Source organism: Stegodyphus dumicola, chromosome 1, assembly GCF_044657685.1.
Source record: "Stegodyphus dumicola isolate Sdum_Otavi_A_Nest chromosome 1, ASM4465768v1".
NCBI lineage: Eukaryota > Metazoa > Arthropoda > Arachnida > Araneae > Eresidae > Stegodyphus > Stegodyphus dumicola.
The window spans coordinates 281,311,892-281,335,756 of NC_140768.1; the positions used below are offsets into that span (position 1 = coordinate 281,311,892).

The window sequence follows — 23,865 nt, forward strand, 5'->3', positions numbered from 1 at the left end:
TATGTTTGTATTTTTGTTTGTATGGTGACAAAAGCAATTCATCTGGAGATTGTCAATGACTTAACCGCAGAAGCATTCATTGCTTGTCTGAAGAGGTTCTTTGCCCGACGAGGTAAACCAAAAAAAATATTTAGTGACAATGCAAAAAACTTTGTTAGTGCAAATACAGAAATAAAAAAATTAATGAGTATTTTTCTAAAGCAGAATGGAACTTTAGCTAATTTTCTAGCCGAGGAAGGTATACAATGGAAGTTTATACCCCCAAGAGCACCAAATTTTAATGGTCTATCTGAAGCAGGAGTAAAATCCTTTAAATTTCATTTTAAACGAACAGTAGGAAATTCAGTATTAATCTACGAAGAATTTTTGACAGTAACAGTTCAAGTAGAGGGAATCTTAAATTCTCGCCCTCTTACACCGTTAACTTCTAATATTGATGATTTAAATGTTTTGACCCCTGTTCATTTCCTTATAGGTCGACCGATCAATTCAATAATTGAACCCAATTTAACAGAAGTAGATAATAACAGGCTTAGTTTATGGCAAAAAACTACAAAAATGGTACAAAATATATGGAAGAACTGGACTAATAAATACTTGAGCACTTTGATTCAAAGAAATAAATGGATGATTGCTAAACAAAATATTAAAATAGGGGATATGGTAGTGATTAAGGAAGAAAATCTTCCTACCTGCAAATGGTTGTTAGGGAGAATTGTAGATGTGTTTTATGGGAAGGACAACCTTGTGCGAGTTGTCTCTGTCAAAACCAAAAATGGTATTTATAAACGAGCAGTTACTAAAATTGCTGTACTGCCAATTGAGAAATAATGTACGAATTTTTATGTTTATTTGAAGGTTTGAATTGTAATCCATCATATTTGTTCTTTTCACAGTGTAATTACTTGTATTATAATTTGTGCATTAATTTACATTGTATCATTTTGTATTGTATGAATATTTATTACTTTTTTGAATTTTACTTATTGTATTGAAATTAATATTTCAACGCCGGGCAGGATGTTCGGTATCTGAAAGAGTATTGCTTGGCAGCATTGTTTTACGCCAAGCAGAGTTTGGCTTTAGTGTAACCCTAAAGTTATTTCGTTTTTGCTTTATTAGTATGAATGATTTCTGACTTGATGTGAGAGCATATGGTTGCTCGCTCTTAGCTAAGTTACATAGGTAACTATAAGCACATGCGTGTGCTAGTATTCAATAATGTTGTTTTTGTTAAAATAAATTTGTTATTGTTAATATTACAGTCTACTTACTGAAATTAAGTATCATTAAATAAGTTCGAGCTATCTTCGGCAAGAACACGCTGTATCATTTATGTCACAAGACTCGTCAACTGCTATTGATAAAGCCGAAACCAATTTCAGATCTCCGATATGCTGGGTGGTTATATTCGAACACATTTTAATTGTTCTATCTTTAATGGTTTTGGTAGACAATGGTAACTCTTTAATTCTTTTCAGAATATCTGCTTTGTTCTTAAAATCCCGAAATAGCTCTTCGGATGCATTTATAAAAATTTTTTTTATGTATTCACCGTCTTTGTACGGTTTTCCTCTCTTAGCAATCTCTTGGCTACAAACAAAACTTGCCATATTAATATTGCTGGAAGATTGCTATCCAGTTATTAAACACAGAAGTTGACGACTCTTGACTCTTCTGTAGTTAGTCAACTGCTTTCTTTCTTGCATCACCGGTAGAATATTTAGTGCTAAATGAAGCATGCTTTCTTGTAAATTGTCTTTCTAAATTTGACTTTTTGTTATGCGCGAATTTCTCCTTACAAATAAGACATGTCAGAAGTCCATTCAAGTTTTGAATAAACGCAAAATTCTCTGTCCACTCACTCAACTTTAAATTCGCGGTTTTCATCTTCCGTTTTTCTTTGCATTTTTTTGGTAGCCATGTTAATTGGGGTGCCTATAAAAATATTCCAAATATATTTTTTTCTAAAGTCACCAGAACAAAATTATTATCATTATTGAATTGATGAAAATAAAAATTAAAAAAAAATCTTTTTAAAAAATACAATTTTATTAATATATATAACTGCACTAAAAAGAAAAAAAAAATTTTCCATCATCAGAATAACAAAACTTTTAAAATGGCCAAAAATGGAAGAAAACTTCCAACATTTGGACAAATAGAAGTTATCAAAAAAATCTATTACAAATTTTCTACCGGAACCACAAACATACATAGCAGGTGTAATAAAATCGTATAAAAATACCTGTAAGATGTGCAGCTAGATTAAAAAATACAACTTTTTAATAAGACAGGACAACTGCAGACACAGTAGATAAGACAAAACTGTTCACACTGCAACTGCTGCTCTGTGATGCCAATTTGTACCTTCACTACTTTATAAAAAGCATGCACGTGCATGCCGGTAGCTTGTACATTGTTTATGTTTACGTTTACGGAAACTAATAAAATTAAACTCGATGTTCGTTACGTATTTTTACCACAATATAAAATTTTAATTACCTATCATTCTCTTTACTCAAACAAAAACTATACATATTCTCGATTTATAGAAGAATTTTAATTTATCTAAATAAGATGTAATTTTTTTATTACCAAGTTTTTTTAAAATTAAAATATTATTGCACCTTCCGTGGATATTTGTACCAGAGCCGCACTTAAGGAGCCAAAGAGCCACATGCGGCTCTGGAGCCACACTTTGCCGACCACTGTTCTAAACAAAAGCTTTGTAAGACACACGAGTGAACCTATTCTAGAAGAACAAGAATTAAAATAAGCATATCTTAAGACACCATATGATGTATATGACCACTGAATCAAAGAATGTGAATAGGTTGTTTGGAGCTATTAGATTAGAGCTGAAGTTAAGGCTGCTACTATGATGAAAATGAATTTTTTTTCCTATTCCTGAAAATAAGTCATGAGCTTGGAGCTTTACAGTTAATTCACACTTTAGGAAATAAAATTTCGATACTCATAATTTTTTTTTTTTTTGTTCTGTTTGTTTGAATATAAATGGAATAGAATTTGGATACAAGAAAAAACTGAGAATGGCTAAGCATAAGGATGCTGAAAAAGCATAGTTGAAATGGTTCAGCATTCAAAGAAATTGTAATTTTTCAATATTTGGACAATTGATTATTGGTTACTGAATGTATCAGTAACTTTGGAAACTGGCATAAATAGCTGGTTGGTGGAAGAAGTTGAACAATATTTCTTGAGAAAAACTGTTGGAGAATTAGAAAAATTTTCCAGATTAGATGTAAAGAAATGAGGAAAAAACAGTGTTCGGGATGATGCCTTTTAACAATTAAGCAAAGCTAAGATGATGTCAAACCAGACTTTAAAGATCAAAGATACAATAGGAGAAAGAGATCAAAAGTATGAATCACAGTTTTAGAAACATCACAAACCAAGATGCTTAAATGATGAGAAAACTCTTACTGTTTGATATGAATCTAACTAAGCATGGATGATGTCAAAACTGTTCAAAGAAAAGCTACAAAAACTAGGATTAACAAACTTCTGTCAAAAAGTGAAGGATTCTATTCTTGACTGACAACTCTACTGTACATACTAATGTTGGAAACCTATGGATGCTGCAACTTATGAACCAAGGTATGACCAGGAACTGAAGGTGTCATTATAAGAAGCAGTTCACTTATAGCATAGAAAAAAAGTGTTTTCAATATTTTTAGAACAAGAATTTTCAATATTTTTTAGTCATGCAATATTAGCATTGTTACATGCAAGAATCCAAGTGATGAAAATATTGTGACAAAAATTAAAATGAAAAGCGTTGATGACAAAAACTCTTCTGATGCTGATGAAAATATTCAGAAAATGCAATGCATGGAAAGTGAACTCTGACCACAATAAATGCTAGGACTCTGATGCATATCATTAGTCTATGTTTTTACTCACACAAAGTGTAGAACTGAAAGTGATGGAATGTTTTCAATTTTTCAACTAAAACATAGATAAAATTTTCCTACAATCTTCTACACACCATCAGAAAGCTAGATTAGTTTTGTACTTAAACGCTGTAGGTAAATTCATCATCGTTTTTATTCGTTTTTAGTATTTTTATATTTTTTTTTTGGATAAAATAATTATTTACAGGATTAAATGTGTAATTTGAAGGAAGAATCAGAGCATAATATTTATGCTAAGCAACTTATTGTGCAAAATTATTAATATACATAGAAATGAAAAGAAAGATAAAAAAAATTAATGACTGTAATTAAATCTTCATATGAATTTTTTAAAATTAGATTTATTATTCCCTTCTTTTGGCAGATGTGACAATGTTAATCAGTTTTTTTTGGGGGTGATTCATAATTTAATTTTCACATGTTTTATAAGATAATCCATTTTTCATATTGGATTGCATATAGCGAACATAATTTCTGGTCCCTTGAAGTTTCTGATTGCAAGGTTCAACTGCCTATACACAGTAGGAACCACTTAATGTGATCACATGGCTATTTTCATAATATTAAAGGATGAAAAAAAATATCCTTCAAAACAGAAATGGAATTTTACTAAGTATAAGCAGAAATATTTAAATACTTATTTTCACAGCATTTTATCTATGAAAAAGTCATTATCAGTGGATAATCTGCAAAGCCTATGCAAAAGCTTATTTACGAACTGTGTCTAATGTTTCAGGAAATTATTTGATCAATGCCATATCCCTAATCTAAATACTTGCATTTCTTATATCAACATTTATACAAAATTCCCCACTTTCATTTTTGCATTCTTCAGAAAGTTTCTTACATGATGTGCTTGGATTTGTTTTCGGAAACCCTACCAGATTCCGAAGAAGAGAAACTAGTGTCTAATCATTTTTAAAATTGATGACAGTTATTACAGATATGTGCCAACCTAAATAAAATGTTGCTTTTTTGCCTAGTTATAAAACTGCTGACTAACATTAAAATCAAGGATTTGTTGATGTAATCCTTTGTCTGGTGACATTTTTTAGTCATTTGGCAATTTTAAAAATCCATTTAACTTTACTTGGAAAATTTATTCTATAACATTTTGAGAATATGAACAAATGATTGATCACAATAGCAATGTATTTTGCATGTTTTTGTAGGATTTCAGCAACTTGATAACAGTATCCGAATGATAACATTAACTGTGATCAAATTAAGCAATGCTTATTGTACAGCAAAGTTTTTAAAATAATTTTTAATATAAAAATTAAATATTTTAATAAAATTAAAAATCTTATATGATGCAAAAATTCAAAAAGAAGCTAGCCCCCCTTTTTTTTAATTTCAAGAATGGTTATATTAATCTATGTTATAACACAGAAAATTTATTAACAATATTTGCATTTAAAAAAGGTTTAAGAAGCACATGCAGCCTAATGAATAAAATGACAAATAGAAACCTGCATTTAAAAGTTATCCTTAATTTTTTATTGTTACACAAATACAACTATTAAAGCAAACAGTTCCTATTTTTATGTACAATCAATAACTAACTACAGATCAGACCAATAATTTTTATAAATTGATCATTTAATCCTGTTTTTATATTAACATTAAAAAAAAGGAGAAGCAGCATCAAATTTATGTTTTTGAATAAATATTATTAAGACATCAAAATCACTAAACAATATTACTGCTTCTCCACCTCCAAGACCATGAACTAATTCCTAGAAATTTTCATGCAATACCCAATCCTATATTAATATTAAAAAAAAGTAAGTATTACTGAAATCTGTCAGTCTAATTTAAAAAAATAATTATTTTCTACATTACCATATAGAATAAAATTTTCATCAGAATTACTGTTCTTTGTAGAACACACTGAAATTATTTTACTACATGACAGCAAAAGGATATAAAACTAATATTTTAAACATACCCATTCCATACAATTGTTTTCGCTCTACCAATAGCAGCACAAAAACGTTCTACACTTTTTGGTCCACAATCTAATCCCATGTATCCTTTTGGAATACCAGATTCTACAGTTGCAGTCCCAGTTGCTGCACCTTCAGCAAATTTATCAGCAGTCACAAAATCCTCAGGAAGATGTATCTGAACACCATTCTTTTTAGCTTTTTCCATGAGATTCCCAACGATTTTTGAGCCCTCTTCATCATACAAAGAACTGCCAATCTAGAATTACATTTTAAACAGATATGATTTATCTACTTATAACTTTTCAATAAAGGTATTTTAAGTGTTAAAAAACTTTAATACAAACTTCAAATCAATATCAATGCAAAGAAAATAATACATACATTATTTTATGTAGCAGGATCATAGGTTCAGGGATTTGGCACATAGTTCCTTATACTACGAAGTTTAAAACCTCAATACACAACCACCTTCAAAATAACCCCATTGTGGAAAAATTATATACTTTTGCAAGCAGTCATACAGCTTTTGAAATCACTGCTGTAAGCTAGCTTTTATACTTTACCTATAATGCTGAATTTCATATTATTAAAATCAGCATCCATTTACCTCTTTTGTAGGGCCCAAATCATCATCTGCATATTTTGTTTCATCAGTGGAAAGACTTAAAAATGAAAGGAACTACAATGCTTGGACGTAAAGGATGTGGAAGTGCTTTAATACCCTTTCTAGAATGAAAATATTTTACCATTAGGTAATGATGTAATGGCATGTTATCGTCAAGAACGTACTGATGTTTACTTTGTCACATCTCAGGCTGTTTAAGAATGAATGGATTCCCACAAATAATATAAAATATTCTTTGTTCAGCTCTCATGAATAATACTAAGAGAATAATGTTGTTAGAACCAAAAAATATTGTAGAGATATATTTGTTGATATTACTAAAAGATAGCATTCAAAGTCTATCTGTTCCATTTACTTAACTCTTAACTGAGCAGACATTTGACAGTTTTAAAATTTCTGAGCAAATCAGGGTTTTTTTTTTTTTTTTTTTTTTTTTTTTTTTTTGTTTGTTCAGATACTCGAACTGCAATGTGCAGTATGACTAAAATGTTAGAAATATTCAATGGTACTATTAAGTGCCTGCTTTTCAAGCTCTGTAAACTAGATTTAGGTGTTTAACCTATCTGCCTTATGCATATATGTGCATATATATACATAAGGCATACATACATAAGGTTAAGAAAACCTATGTTTCTTAAATTGCAGAACAAAGACAACCATAGTATAATTTGTCTACAGCAGCACTTTAATCACTTTCCATGGGCCAAACTATGGAATATGAACACATGGATGGTACATGAATTTAGACAATGTAACTTTATTTACATATTTGAGTTTCATAGAATGTGCACAGGTCTCAAATTTTTGGACATTACTACATAAGATAAACATTAACTAATGATGATTATATCTAAAAGAATTATATTCATTAACTACTAAACTATTTTTATTTTATATAATTTTGCAATAAATTATTAATATTCATACCACTTATTAAAAAATCATATCACAGTTAACATTTCATATTCCTTAATAAATTATACTAATCCACAAATTAAAGCAAAAATAAACTGCATCAGTTGTTACATCAGATGTCATAGCCAGTCATACAAAAACATAAAAGGATTTCTATGACTTCCCTTGAAATTAAGGCTTAACTACTATACAACAAAGACCTAGCAAATACTTGCTAAAAATTCCTTTCAATATAAATTAAAGAACAATTATTAAAGGGATATTTTTACTACTGAAAATATTAATTTATATTTGATATCTGTAAAATAATTTACATGCTAACAAATACAACTGTGTTTTTACTTAATGCAAAGAGTAGAAAGATTCTTACTTTCACAATCCCTACAAGAAAAATAAATTACAATTCACAAGCACTAATTTTTAAATGAAAAGGAATTTGCATGAAGTTATGCTGTTATTAAGGAAAAGCAATTTTCATGATTCTAAGAAGAAATACACATGAAAACCAAAATGTACTGAAATAATTTTAAAGCAACAGTTTCAATTTTCCCACATCTTAAAAAAAGCATTAAAACATTCTAAATTTGACAATGGATGCAATGATATGATATTAAATTTGTGTGAAATCTCATCTAGTTTGCCCAGGCATTTAGTATGATTTCAGAAAATCTGACTATAAAACTATTTTACAAATAAAATATTGCTATGACCAAGACTGCAATAGAGATAAATTTTAAATTCTGTATGGATTTATACTTAATTTAAGTACATTCTTTAACAAAATGTATTCTAAAGGAGAAGCTAAACATGTAATTTTATATATTACGTAATTTTTTATAATTTAAACTCACTTTATTCCAATAATTACTTTACAAAACAGAAACTGATAGTACCTCCATGTTGTTCAAAGTCTTCAGGAAAGTGAAAGCCATTCCTCCTCCAATTATCATCTCATTCACTTTGTCCAGCATATTTTCAATCAACTGAATTTTGTCGGCAACTTTTGCACTAAAATATAAAATATACACAATTGTTTATCTTCATTGATTTATACAAGGAATCATCAATGAAGGTTAAAAAAAAATTAAATTGTCAAAACTTGATTCACTAATAACACCATAAAGAAAGAATTTGAAAGATGTGAAATTAACATAACATAGATGAGAAAATGATCATTAGTGGAACACATATACAAGTAATGGATCCCTGTACCATCAGTTAACCTTTTGATGCGCGGTGGTCGTGCCCTGAAACCACCAATTTTCAAATTTTTTTTCTCCTCTTCTTTCCGAAATTTTTAAGTGAAAATCAATTGGTTACTGATCTTTAACCTCTAAATAACACAAAATGACTGCAGAATCATACATGTTTTAAGTCTTAGTACTTCAAATCGGATGCCTTTTAAAATTCATTTTCATTGAGAGAAAATAACTTCCTTTTATTATCATATACAACTTTTAATTTCAAAAGTTATTCATCGCACATCATGATTTCTATCATGAACAATAAAAATTCCAATAATTAACCTGCATATATAAAAGAAAACCTATCTATATTTATGGCATTTGCTTTGTGGTTTCAGGGCGCAACCACAGTGCCACTAGAGCATTGTGTCACAATGCTCTAGTGGACAGTCACAATGCTCTAGTCACAATGCTCTAGTGCTCACAATGAGCATTGTGTCACAATCCTGCTTTGTTCAAGAGTACTTTGAAGTGGTGGTACTAAAGGTTTTTAGTTTTTGTTTAGATGGTAAGCGTTAGTCAAAAGGTTGAGAACGGCTGCTCTACAGGATCGGTGGTCGTGCCTTGAAACCACTGCTCTTCACAATGGTGTTTGGTTGCTTTCCAAATAGGAATGTTTATTTTTACCCGGATATAGATAAGGGGCTTTGAAACCATAGTTATTTTATTACTAAACAATACATGCCCGTGAACAGGCCCAGGCCAGTCTTTCCATGCCCAGTGAAGAAGTCTTTCTTTTCCAGAGTTTTATCTCTAACCTCAACACACTTGCTTCCCAACTAGTATTGTGATTTTATAAATTACTTGGTGTAGTTTAAATTTAATGTAAATATACTTTGCTAAATTAAAAATAGAAATCGCATAAAAGTTTTATTTAAATTAAAAATGTTTTCTAAATATTTTGGGACGAAATACGAATAAAATAAATATGAATGGGAAACGAATGATCCGTACCAAAGCCAAAAAGACCAAGCCCCTCCCCCATTAACATAAAAACCCACAAATTTCATGTGTCAGATGAAAAGAAACCAAATAACACTGGATATACATCAGTGAAATTTAGAAGATCTAGGCAGTGTACATTTTGTAGCACAAGGAAGAAACCTCACAGAACAAGCTACATATGTGAAATGTGCAATGTGGGTCTATGCATGTACCAAAAAGACAAACCATACTTTGAACTGTGTCACAAAAAATGTGTTCTTTGGGGGGGGGGAACCACTGAGGGTTTTTTTTTAATCCTTACTTTACCGAGTTTTTTTTTAATCCATTTATCCGAACGTCCTTATTATGTAGGTACTTATATTTTCACTGCTATAGAAAAATTACATAAATGTTTATTTTTAAATTTTTTCTGATGATTTACTTTGTAAAAATAATGTAAAAAATTTACACATAATGCAATTCTTACATACATTTTTTAAAAATTCTCAAATTTTGTCATTTATTGGAAATGGGCACGGAAAAAGGTAAGTTTTTTTTTCCTACTACCTTAGTAAGTTTCAAAGTCCTAGACGCGTGCTGGTTTCACAGTGTGACCAACATCTACAGAACAATGGGCAAAAGTAGATTTCTTTTTATCAGAATCTTTATATTCAAATTCTAGAGTTTTTAATTAAATTATAAAAATAATATAGCCCACATCAAAGGGTTAAATCAATATAAAAAAATGATGAGAAGATGGATTTTCCACACGAGAATCATGTTTCATCTATGTTTGTCTGACTAGAAATGCAGAGTCTGTCTCAAGATGGAAGAATGTTTAGCAGTTATATGTCTGAATTTGATCACAAAAAGATACCATGATTGCAAATCATTACAGTGCTGAACTGCTACTTGCATCAAGTGGAATCCAACACTATCATCAGTACAGAATCAACGGGTCCAGGAAGGATGCTATTTGAGCATCTAAATCACTTAAGGATTTTTATTTTTCATTTAACTGGTCTAAAATTTCTTCTAATGCATTTACATTTATACTACTATCATCTTATTATCTTACTCAATTCAATTTAGATTTTCTTTAATATCTTCGACACTGCGGTCCTCAATACTTTCCTTTTTGATTTCCGTTTAGCAATAAGATCTTCCATATTATACCAAAAATAGAAAATACAGGCTTACCTTGGCAGTCTTTGCACAAAGTGCTAATCCAAAATAAAAAAACACAAATTTTTAAAAAATTGGTCAAAGGTTCATGACACCGATGCACCATGTCGCAAAAGGGGTTTTATTCTAAGTCGAAACTTCTACCGTATCTAAAATCTTTCTATATGAAGAACACTATATCTATGATTGATCTATATTTGACAAGGTTAAGTTAAATATCTATTTATAATATATACAACTAATTAGCTAATTAATCAATACACGAAAAATTCTACAAATCAAAGGATATGGCTTAATGTGCCATTCTCCTCTAATATCTAACTTTTACTTCAGGCAAGTGTGCTGCTATTGCTGTTATGACATACAATGAATGGACAAAAATATGGAAATACCTTGTGAAATGCATGTTTGAAAAGAAAGATTGATTTTAATGAAATATGTAGGCGGCGCTGGCGTTTTTGACTACTGACGCCACCTATACAACTTCGTAAATGTGCTAAACAGTTCAGTTGTTGTCGGCGTACTGTTATGTGAGGTTTTCAATGCATTATGTCAGAGTTAACAGACTTCGAACGTGGGCAAATTGTTGGAGCACGTATGGTAGGTGCTTCCGTAAGCAAGGTAGCCGAGGTGTTTAGTGTTTCAAGAGGTACTGTATCGAAGATTTATTCCGCATATTTGAAAAGCGGAAAAACATCATCTGCTAAATCACAGCGCGGACGAAAGTGTATCCTGAGTGATTGTGACAGATGATCATTAAGGGCAATTGTGACGAAAAATAAGAAGACCACAGCTGCAAAAGTTACTGCTGAAATGAATGTTGTGTTACCGAACCCTGTGAGTACCAAAACAATTAGAAGGAAGCTTCATAAACAGGGAATATCGTGGTTCTCTGCTAGCCCCATGATAACTGTGTCAGGGCACATGACTGCCAAGACTTATGTGAACATTTTGGCCGATCAAGTTCATCCCATGGTACAAACTTTGTTCCTCGATGGTGATGGTGTCTTCCAAGACGACAAAGCCCCTGTTCACACAGCTCACATTGTCCAGAACTGGTTTTCTGAGCACGAGGATGAGTTGTCCCATCTCCCCTGGCCACCACAGTCACCAGACCTGAATATTATCGAACCTTTGTGGTCTACATTGGAAAGGAAAGTGCGTTCTCGTTATCCACCGCCAACATCGTTATCTGAACTTGCCACTGTTTTGCAGGAAGAATGGTATAATATTCCCTTGGCAAACATACAGGAACTGTATTTATCCATTCCGAGAAGACTGCAAGTTGTTTTGGATGCCAACGGGTTTCCTACACCATATTAAGCAAAGAGACATGTTTTTTAAAGGTGTTTCCATATTTTTGTCCAACCCCTGTATTTCTCTACAATGATCAATACTGCAGGAAATGTAAGACATGAAAGAGGAGTGTGAAGAGCATATATGGAACGTGCAGCCTTTCATGCACTGCATATACAAAATGTAATGTGCAGCATAGAAAAAGCAAGTGCATGCACAGCTACACACTTGAGGATCACAGTATGTACAAACATACAGCAGATATCTATGACACACAGAGGTGCAATTAAAAATGCACGTGGATGCATGAATGGTGCAACATCTTTTTAGACATATCCTGTTCCTGTATTAAAATCATGATATATTATGAACATATGATACCGGTATGGAAGTATTCACTTAAAATTTCGCTTTGTGCACTTTATACCTGTTTAGCACCGGGTATTAAGGTATGCATGCGGTGTTACTAGAAAGAGTCTGCTCACATCTAGGACACATATCTGGCATTCTAACTAGTCAGAATTACTTTACAAATATGCTGCAGCCTATAGTTATTCCATAACAAACCTACAGCCACTTTGTTTCTTTAAAATAAACACTTAAAGGACATTGATAGCTCTTCCCATTTGCGATCATAAAGCATGTAGTCGTTACTACCAAGCACTTATTTTCTCCATCTCATTTAAGACTGCAGTTCAAATTAGCCTTCATTCTTGTTCTTTTCATGAAGCAAAACATACTAGATGGAAATGCAGTAGAGGGAAAAAAATTAGACGACTGGAACCATCTATTGCAGCTTTAATTCCCATGGTTACATGGCTATCCACATAGAGGAAAATGACTCTGAAGTTCTTATTTATACCAACAGGACAATAAGCAACTACATATAGTACTTAACAGCCAACATTTTGTCTACACACAAGTTCAAATTCAAGATTTGGTTTTCCCCATGCCCATATTCGGATGGATGGCTAATGTTATTCAAAATTTGATAGCTCTAGGTATAGTTGTTTTTTTCACAATGCGAGAAACATACATACATTCATCCAGATTCCTCATTATTTAATTTCTTTAAATATTATCCAGGGCTGTTTTTAATATTTGGTGGCAACAATTTAAGTGATACAGCCATTTATAATGATTCAACGCCAAATGCTATTTCCAGACTAATGCCCCATTGAGCTAAAAATTCATAATTAATTGTTAATTAATATAAATTTAATTTTATAAATTCAAGTCTCATTCAAAATACACAAGTATACTAAGTTTTATAATTTAAAAGTCATCCAAAAGAAACAATCTAAAATAAAAGTTGTCGATCCATCATTATTCACTTCCTCTTATTGCCTAGTGGAAGCAGGCTTTAATCAAGTCAAGGATTTACAGTGGAAAATAAGAAACATGTGTAATATTTTTAGATGCCAGGATTTAAGAATTAAATAAAACAATATTATGCCAAATATTTTAAAAAGGCATCAATATTAAGACACAATAACACGCTGAACAAATACTAATTCAGAAGTCAAACAACAAAAATCAGCGTTAATTTACAAAATTCAGGCATCAATATACGAGGGCCATCCAGGAAGTAGATTACGTTTCCGTCTGTGTCCGCTAGGGGCGGGGCTAGCGCGGCCATCTTGGGGTCAGAGCGTTGCGCAGCTCAGTCTGCATCTAGCCGTGCTAGTGAGAGGTTTGTGCTGTGCTCCGTTCAGATACTGTGACGGTTTGAAATGTCTGCGTTAATTGAAAATCCCGCGAGCTGCGCTCAGTAATAAGGTTTCTGACTGCAAAAAACTGTAAACCGATAGAAATCTATCGGCAGCTTCGTGAAGTGTATGGGGACAACATTATCACTGAAGGTGGAGTGCGTCAGTGGGTCATAAGATTTCAAAATGGCCGAACCAATGTTCACGACGAAGATCGAAGTGGGAGACCCAGCATAGTGACCGCCGAACTTCTCGAAAAAGTCGATGCTAAAGTCCGTGAAAATCGAAATTTCACAATAACGGAACTTTCTTTGAGTTTTCCACAAATTTCGCGACGTTTGTTGCACGAAATCATCAGCGAAAAGCTTGGTTACCACAAGTTTTGTGCAAGATGGATTCCAAAAATCTTGACAGAGGACCACAAAAATCAGCGAATGGCTGCAGCGTTGAACTTTTTGGACGCTTACCATAAGGATGGTGACTCTTTACTCGATCGCATCGTTACTGGTGACGAAACATGGGTGAAACATGTGAACTGTGAAATGAAATTGCAATCAATGCAGTGGGGGCACACAAGTTCTCCCCAAAAACCCAAGAAATGCATGCAAACAATGTCGGCAAGGAAGATGATGGCGACTGTTTTTTGGGACAGAAAAGGTGTAATTTTGGTGGACTTCCTGGAAAGAGGCACTACAATAAACTCTCAAAGGTATTGCCAAACTCTCCAAAAACTCAGAAGAGCAATTCAAAACAAGCGCAGAGGAATGTTGAGCTCTAAGATCTTGTTGATTCACGACAACGCCCGGCCCCACACGGCAAATGTCACTCGTAAAGTTCTTGAATCTTTTAAGTGGGAGTTGTTTCCTCATCCGCCGTACAGTCCCGACCTGGCACCGAGCGACTTCCACCTATTCCCAGCAATGAAGAAGTGGCTGGCTATGCAGCGTTTTGATGACGACGCACAGCTGCAAGAAGAGGTAACGAAGTGGTTGAAGGCGCAGGCGGCCGAATTTTTCGACGAAGGAATTTCCAAGCTCGTACATCGCTACGATAAATGCCTTAATTTGTATGGTGACTATGTAGAAAAGTAGTATTTGAGTGTGGCTTTCATCTGTATATAATAAAATTTGTTTCCTATACTTTGTTTATTTTTTTATTCCAAAACGTAATCTACTTTCTGGATAGCCCTCGTATCAAGCACAGCCATCATATTAATTATAATCGAACTTTTGTGCAATTACAATCAGAGATTTTGTTTCAGAAAATTGTTTATATTTGTTAACAATAATACCAAAAATAATGAAACTAATTTAGTAAAACTTTTTTCACAAAACTTTTGTTCATATTTTAAGTCTAATTATTATCTTTTAGTTATTTATGAAAAAATATTTATATTATGATTAAATTATATGCTGAATATTATACAGAAAAATGTAAGGCGGTGAATGTGAAGAACAATTCAATTAAAAAGGGTCAATGCAAGAAAATGGCTGAGAATCTCGGTTTACAATATCAGTTTGCAATGGCTTTATTACCAGCTGCATCCATCTAAAATGTTACTTCAAACTGAATGGCAGTCACAAAAAGGGATAGAAATGTCAGGTGAGAAAAATTATGGACTACTTTCAAATTTTTGCTAAAATTAAGGACTTTTAAACACCAAAAACTGTAAAAAAAAAAAAAAAAAAAAAAACCTAAGGAATCAAATCTTTTAAGGACCCATGTAAATCTTGTGTGAACATGTTAGAAATAGCTTGCAACAGCTTTTTGTTGCAATTATTATGATTGAATTTTTAAACTTTCATTCTATTATCTTTTCTGCATCTAAATAAATTCATATAAAGAAAGATGAAAGTGGAAACAAAAATTATAAGATTACATAGGATTCAAGAAAAAATTACTGCAAAAGTGAATGTACTAATCTTTTTCAAAGCAGAAAATAAAGTGATAAGTGAAAGCAAAGCAGCTGAAAACAGGCTAGCCCTTTGTTAGGCATCAATAATATATACATATAAAGTTGAAAACTATGTTAACACTAAATTTCAAGATCATTCAAGGCTTAATACCAAAAAAAGCATTCTTCAATCAATTATTTGACAGCTGTTTCACATACAAGAATTAAAATGCTGTTTTGAAAGCAGATCTTCAAAATTTTAATCTCCGCATATGATTGATGTTCCTGGTTATTTAAACATGTAACAAAATATTCCTTAATGAAAACAATATTCCTCCTGATCATAAAATTAAGACAAAACAAAAGCTGAGTACATACTCTTCAAAAATCTACTCTATAATATTTTGCCAAATCTCAAGAATAACTTAATTTATAATTATAAATAAGATTAAAAAAGTCCATAATAACTATACACAGAATTGCAATTAGATAAGATGAAAAATACATTAAACAATATTAAAAAAAAACAAAGATAAGTTTCATTTTTTAATTGCTAAAATTGTATAATTTTAAGGGATTCAATTTCTATACATATGGTAAAAGTTCCACTATCTGAAACATTTCAGCCTACAGTAAAAGCTAGAATACTTCAATGCAGACACTAAAAGCTACACTGTCTGGGAAATGACAAATATGCGAAAACTGCAGGCGATTCAGCATATAATAAATGTACAGCTCATAATGGAAATGATAGAAAGAAATTTCCGGGCTAAAATTATAACAAGATTCACTTAAATTGTTATCAAAAGCACATATTTAAAATGTTGGTCCTAATATACTTGTGCCAATCATACTGGCAGAAATTTGACGGAACAGACTGCTCTTTAGTTAGTTAGAAATCAACAGCTGCAAATTATGGATATAGGATATAAACTTAAATCACTTGGAATTTTTGACCTTGCATCATCAGTGTTTATACATCTTAAATAAGTCGCATATTGTGTCCATTTACACAACTTTGCTTAATACCAAGATCCTGTAGTTTTAAAAATACTCCTCTGCATTCTGTTTCATAAAAGGCAAGCTTAATTTTAATAATTTTTTTTAATATCAGGGAAAGATCAGATAAATAACAGTTAGCTTATATTGTTCCTTACAAAAACTAAACTAGCTTAATGGAAATTAATAAGATTTACATAAAAGCATACAGAAGATCTCATGATTATTCATGACATCATGTTTATCCATTATTCTGTTAAATCAATCTATCTAGTAAATTTTTATATGTTGAAAATGGCTTTGAAGGTTAAGATATCCAGTTCCAAGGATGAATTCTTTTAATAACATGACGGATACAATTTGTAGTGGTAGGTTAGCAACATTTGAAAGAGTTGTATTATAAATGGGATTCCAAGTAGTAGTCCTATATGTGCATTATGACACTTTTACAGATGGGGATAATTTTCTTTTAAAAGAATTCTGAACTATTCCAATTACTTGAATACCAGATAGTCAGACTTTTACTATAATACAAATTTATATGAAAATTAGATTATGAATAATATTTTTGCTAGAATCTGTCTCAGATCATAAGTTTTTTTTTTTTTTTTTTCTTTTTTTTTTCTTGAACTTTTTCATTATTCATGCAATGATACTGGAAACAGAAATCAGAACAAGAAATGTTTATGTGGTATGTTGACAATGATTTTATCCTTTCGAAAGAGGGTGGAAAAAAAGATCATATAGTTACCCTCCTAAAATTGCAAGGAATGGTCGCACAGGATTATGAAGAGCTTTGGCAAAATATTCCAGCTCCTTTTTCATTAAAAAGCCTGAAGCTTTCTGTGGAAGATCAACTCCAACCATAGAACTGGGAGAGGGGAAAATCAATGAAAAATTTTCAAATAATCCCAATCAACAATTTAAATACATATTTATCAACAGTAAGCCAATCAATTTAAATAAATATTTTTCTTTTACCTGTGTGCCCGGTGAGCAGTGCCAAATGCATCATTAACATAAACATCCCCCAATTTTGTTAAGGAAGCACGAAATGCAGCAACATCTTCTGGTTTGGCTTTTACCTATAAAAATGTTCACTAAATTCTTACTAAATAATTAAATACTCATTCAATTCATTAAATATTCATTTTCTTTCAACAAAATTATTCGAATATAAATAATAAAATAGCATGCCATACTTTTAATTCTTTAGCCTGATTACCTTCAGATACTATTCTGTAACTTAATGGAGAAACACACACACTGATGAAGAATTGAAAACCGGTCTTCTATCAGATATCATGTGGGGAAAAATGATCAAAAATCTGATTTTGCAATAACTTCTTTACTTAATGTGGATTTCATGAATACAATCAAATTTTGTGAATGAAGCAATAACACATTTTATATGCTTATAATTTTTATTCTTGCCTTTATCAATATGTCTCCAATGGTATTTCATTTTTAGGAATTGGGTACCATCCATGGAGGTAAGAAAGGAAGGAGTGGCCAATCCGGCATTAGAAGTGAAGCATCACTCCAAAGCTTCGGTCACCAGATGTTTCATTTACATTCAGAAGCTCGCTTGACAGCGCTCTGATAGTATTTCGACACATGACAGTTCCATACAAATCGAAAAATGGGGCACTTCTGCATAAAAAAAAATTCCTAGTGTGATGGATAATACCAATTTGTATAGTTTAGGGACATTTACACAAAAATCACATCTTGGTTATTTTTTTATAACTAACAACAGTGCTTTTTGATTATGAATTAGTTTTATAAAATTCTAAGCTGCTGAACTACAAAAATATAGATTTTGGCAAAAACGTTATGCTTAAAGAATGAAAAATACCTCACCGTACCTTTAAAATTGTATATATCTTTTGATACCCTTGATAGAGTATTCGCTACTTTTATTTTATGTTCCAAATGCCAAAATGTTTTAAATAAAATAATTTTTCTTTCACATCCACATATTACTGTAACATGTACTTTTTTAAAATTAGTGTAAATTACTTTACTCGAAAAATATACTGAATGCACAGAAATTAAAAGATTTCCACATGTCGGAACTGAAAAATGGTATTTATGCATGTCCTTGCAAAAAGCATGTATCTGCATTCAACAAAATACGTAAATATTTATTAAATTATTTATAAATGTATTTGAAATGAAGGATTTATTCATTCATAAACAACTGTGAAAAAATCTAATTATTAAATATATCTAAATTTATAATGATTATAAATATTATCTAAATATATAATAACCTTAACATTGATTTGTAACCATAAATTTACATCCTGTTGACAAATACGTTATAAAACTAGTTAAGCAAGAATTGTTCATACTAAAAAGCAATCTGTTAAAAAGTACTGTAAAGCAATTTCTACGAGATGTGTACTTAAGAAAGTAATAAAGAAGAGTTTTGGAATATGTATTGTTGAAATTAAGGGTAAAAAAATTTGATAAGAGTAATTAAAATAATTATTCCCCTTACATTTTATAATAACTCAGTTACAAGTTTTAAATAATATTTAAAAAATAATCCTTATTTTATTCTCTTTCAGAAACATTCAGAGAAAGTTAAGTACTATTTAAAGTATTTCGCTATTAAATGAAAAGGTGCTCTAATTTGAAATGGACCGAATAGAGCATTAATTATAAATTGACTAGTAGTTTCCATCTTAAAAGATGCCTCAGAAGCTAAAAAATCATGTCATATATGAGAAAGTATTTTAAGAAAAAGCTTTATAAATAGAAAAGAAATAATGCATAATTTTAATAATACAATAAACTTTGTTCTTAATTTTTGTAATCCTTAACTGAATCAAATCGAATTACCTTAAATTTTTTTTTCTAATCTAATTAACGAAAACTTGTGAAAATATTTCAAATTAAAGCATTCTGAGCAAATTGTTCTGTGAAAAGTATAGCATTTAATGGTACTTTTCCGTTTTGCCGGCGCAAGCGATAAAGTCGCCAATAATGGTACAACCGATGCCAAACGGAATGTTCTCGCTGGTAACCTTTTACGCCTCATTTTCAAAACAAGTCGCAGCTTTTTCTTATCAGATTGATTGTTTCTTTCAATACTGGCATATCATTACATAGAATTTTTATCAGATAGTTCAGTTTTATGTCTAAGGCAATTTTCGGCAATTAAGTCAATTAGGATGCAATCACAGCGTTTACCTGAAGCCGAAAATATAGAAAAGGTAATGTCAAGGGTTAAATTCATCAATTCTAATGAGAATGCATTAGCGAAGTAAAGCACTGCAGTTTTACATAATTTCTGAGTAAGTTATTCGTACGAAATTGAAATATTTCTTGCATTTAGACTTGTGTTCCAAATTAAGATTTAACATGAAATTAATGTAGATAATTACTGAGAGCATTAGATTTTTGTAGAGTAGTTTACGTGACATGAGATCGCTTGGGGTCACGTGATATGAACCGGCGAATCAGGATGTTGAACCATGAAAGCATAGTAAATTCTTAAATTAATGTCTTTTTACAAATTTGTTGTCTTTATTTATTGGCTTTCTATAAAATTTTAAGCGATATTAAAATGTTTATGCCTTCTTTTTTAAAAAGAATTCTTAGAACTAACATATTTTTAAAGATGTTTTATGTGTATACTGTATGTTGTCGCCAATAAAGTCTGCTTGGCGAGATTTGCGCCGGCGAAACGGAAAAGTACCCATTTAATTCCATTCAGAATGAAATGTTGTTTAAAACTGTTTTCTTTTCATATACTTAGGACTCTGAAGTATTGTAGAAAAAGAAAATATATACATTTAAATGCATATTTACGACATAATTACAAAATATTTACATCTGATCGTGTGAACTCAATGGTAAATTACCCAATGTTTTGGTCACCAAAGAAGGGATCACCAGTACTTCAAAGCAGGGTATGGGTAAACTGGTTTAGGGCCACTCCATCTAACTTCCTACCTCCATGGTACCATCTACAGTCAAATGTCTTTAATCCGGACATCCATAACCAGGAATGATCTATAATCCAGACCTCAAAGCTACAAACTTTCTGTGCAGGCGTAAATGCATTATGCATTTACGCATGCGCGTTTAATGTATAACGGACGGCATAAGCTAAGCTAAAATTATCTAATTATCTATTTCAGCTAATGTTGCCCGGCTTATTATTTTTTGCAGACTGTTAGAGCAATTTTATAAAAGTAAGCTCGAACTTTCGATTATGCCAAAAAGAATTTTCGATTCTGGAGCTGCAAAAGGATCTTCAAAGCGAAAGCATGTTTCGATGTCCATCAAACAAAGTGGAATTGATGGGAAAAAAAATTGAATAAAGGCATATCTTTTGTTTCTCTAACCATTCTGAAATCTGTTTATCAAGTTCACGCTGCTCTGTGGGGGCGTTGCGGCGTGCAGTGAACTGGAAGTTGATCTGTCAACACTATCCTTATCTTCAGGGCAGATGTTTTTATTTTATTCGACTTATAATTCCTTACTAAATGTAGTATTTCATCTCGATGTACTCTCTTTGATATGATTTAAATCAAATTCCTCGTCATTATAAATATCACGAATACACATGAAATAGTCTTCTGGTTGCAATTTTCTATTTTCGACTATGTGTAATGTATGCTTTATGCATATGCACTTTGAAAGAAATGTTTAATAAAGTAAACAAATAAATATTAAGCTTTTTTTTTTTTTTTTTTTTTTGTAAATTCTGATACCCTTTAGATCACAATTGCTCTTTATTTCATAAATTATGACTTCATATTTTTAATTTTATAATTTATGCATGCCATCTTACCAGATTTAAACTGATGATCTATAATCCGGAATCGCTCAGCCAGAGTGCAAAAAACCTTAATTCTTTTGAGCATCTGTTATTTCAACTTCCCTTTTGTTCTCAGGTGAGTTTTGCATACATACAACTTTTTTCAGCATATACAAGACACAATCTCTCAGCCTTTGAAATGTGCTTCATTGTCTTAATTTTAAAAAATGAAATTATATTATAAACTTTTTCCTATTTATTTATGTGGTATAGATTTAATATCAGGCCTGCTTTTAGCATTATTTTCAGTTTCATGCCTTTATTTACTTATTTTTATTTATTTTTTTTTTAAAGTCTGGGAATGTTCATTTTCTATATGCAGATTCATCTTTTCAGTCTGTGTTTAGATCCTTCAAGGTATTTAAAGAAATGATTTCTTTGGAGCTAGTGCTGTCCCTCTTAAAAAAAAAAAAATCCTATTTGCAATAGAATTTTTTTTTTTAATCAAGTGGAATCGTGTCTAAAGAGATATATTTACTTCACAAAAAGAAGTCAAATGTACGACACATTTGTCTGGAGTGACTCTTAAAGAGAGAATCAACTAACAAGGATATCAAGCTTGACCGTCTCCCACAGCTACAAATGCAAGGGAAAAATATGGTCATTACAAGTAGACATCTTTTTAAACAAACAAACAAACAAAAAACTTTGTTCTTATCCCATTCCCAAAGAATAATTGATAATTGATTTCTTTTATACTACTTAGAAAAAGTTCCACACAGATACTCTACTTTTGGGAGAAATTTGTTATACTTTCATCTTCAATTATCAATCAAAATGATTGATAATACAGATTTATGCTAAGAAATTACTGCTTCTTAAATATGGAAGTATTTAATTTAGTTTTAAAATGAAATTAAAAGTCGAAACTCTTCATGTTTTGTTACGGAAAATATCAAATGCACATGTGTAAAGCATAAAAAAAAAAAAAAAAAAAAAAAAAAAAAAAAAGAAGTTTGCTTGTAATTTGAAGGTCTGAATTTTTTTAGGTCATTTCAGATTCTATCTAATTTCGAACTTTGCACTGTATGTATAAATTCCTTCTGAAGAATGGAGAATATAATACTCAGCAAAAGGAAGCAGGCATGCAGTGATTCCGGACTAGCTGAGATTCCTACATGTCATTTTCAAACACCTGCTAAATAGGAAATTGCACTGTGGCCAATGGTAATGCATTGATTGACATTGCATTAATTGCCGGTCAAGTGAACATTTTCGGCCTTTGAGTGGTTATGGAGGGGGTCAGCACTTATTTATCTAACCTAAACAATAAATAAAGTTCCAGTGTTGCCACATCTACATTGTCCTTTTCATAAATTTAAACTGATGATCTAAAATCTAGCATTGCCAAAGTCTGAATGATTTTGGATTTCAGATTTTGTACCTGCCTTTCATAATAATATCTGGACTAATAAGTATGACAGTTTTAAAATATCATACACATCAATTAAAATGTTTGACTTAAATGACTATTAATGTTTATGACTGATTGATACTGGTGATATGTATTTTTTTATATTTACCTTAGCTCCACTAGCATCAATACCTTTTCCTTCTTCTTCAATATGGAATCGCAGATTTTCCAATAAAATGACGGTTCCACTAGGAGGATCAGCACATTTTGCTTCAACTTCGGAACCAACACAGTCAGATAAAAACAAAACATCCCTACAAAAATGATTGAAAATATGCCTTTCATTTAATCAGGAGTATAAGATTTTTATACCAAGTACAGAAAAGAAAAATATTACTCATATGATAATGCTATAAATTACTTTTATCATTATTTTCAAGATTAAAAGAAAAACCTCCTTTTTTATTACTTTTCATATATTTTGATAGTTAGTTTATCACAAAAATTCCTCCCGATTATTTTAATTACCCGATTATTTCCATATATTCTGATAGCTTAATTTATAAAAGATGTATTAATCTAATTATTTTAACTAACAAGATCAAACTAACTAACAAATATCAAAGATTACATTTTCAATTTTGGTTTGAAATAAGCATCTTTAATAGCCATGTAAAAAAATAGTATTTTCCACATTATAAATGGACATTAAAGTCTTTTTATCTAATGCTGTACATGTAGAATAAAATCTATCAAAACATAATTACCTAAGAATTGGATATTTGCAAAAAAATAGAATAATCAACCCAATAAACACAACGTTTATGACTGTGCATCATGCGATTAGTTGCATGCGAGCAGTGTACTGCTAATCGCATGATTTAGCAACTGATCAATGTTCTCCTTACTTCAGTTGCATAGTGATTAATTAAACATTATTTAAGTTTTCATTTATTTTGCAGTAATTAAGTGAGAAGATGCAAGTTACATTGT

At 31.2% G+C, this 23,865-nt stretch overlaps 1 protein-coding gene across 2 annotated transcripts in view; it reads right to left on the reverse strand.

Moving 5' to 3' along the window:
* Positions 1-23,865, reverse strand: part of Pgk (phosphoglycerate kinase) — a 46,268-nt gene that overhangs the window by 17,550 nt on the left and 4,853 nt on the right. For both annotated transcript variants that reach the window (XM_035363357.2, XM_035363356.2), the window contains 5 exons: positions 23,042-23,186; positions 17,663-17,766; positions 17,433-17,552; positions 8,324-8,438; positions 5,890-6,146 (listed from right to left, as the gene is read on the reverse strand). In XM_035363357.2, the coding sequence (XP_035219248.1) occupies positions 5,890-6,146; positions 8,324-8,438; positions 17,433-17,552; positions 17,663-17,766; positions 23,042-23,186 (741 nt within the window). The remainder of the gene's footprint in view (positions 1-5,889; positions 6,147-8,323; positions 8,439-17,432; positions 17,553-17,662; positions 17,767-23,041; positions 23,187-23,865) is intronic.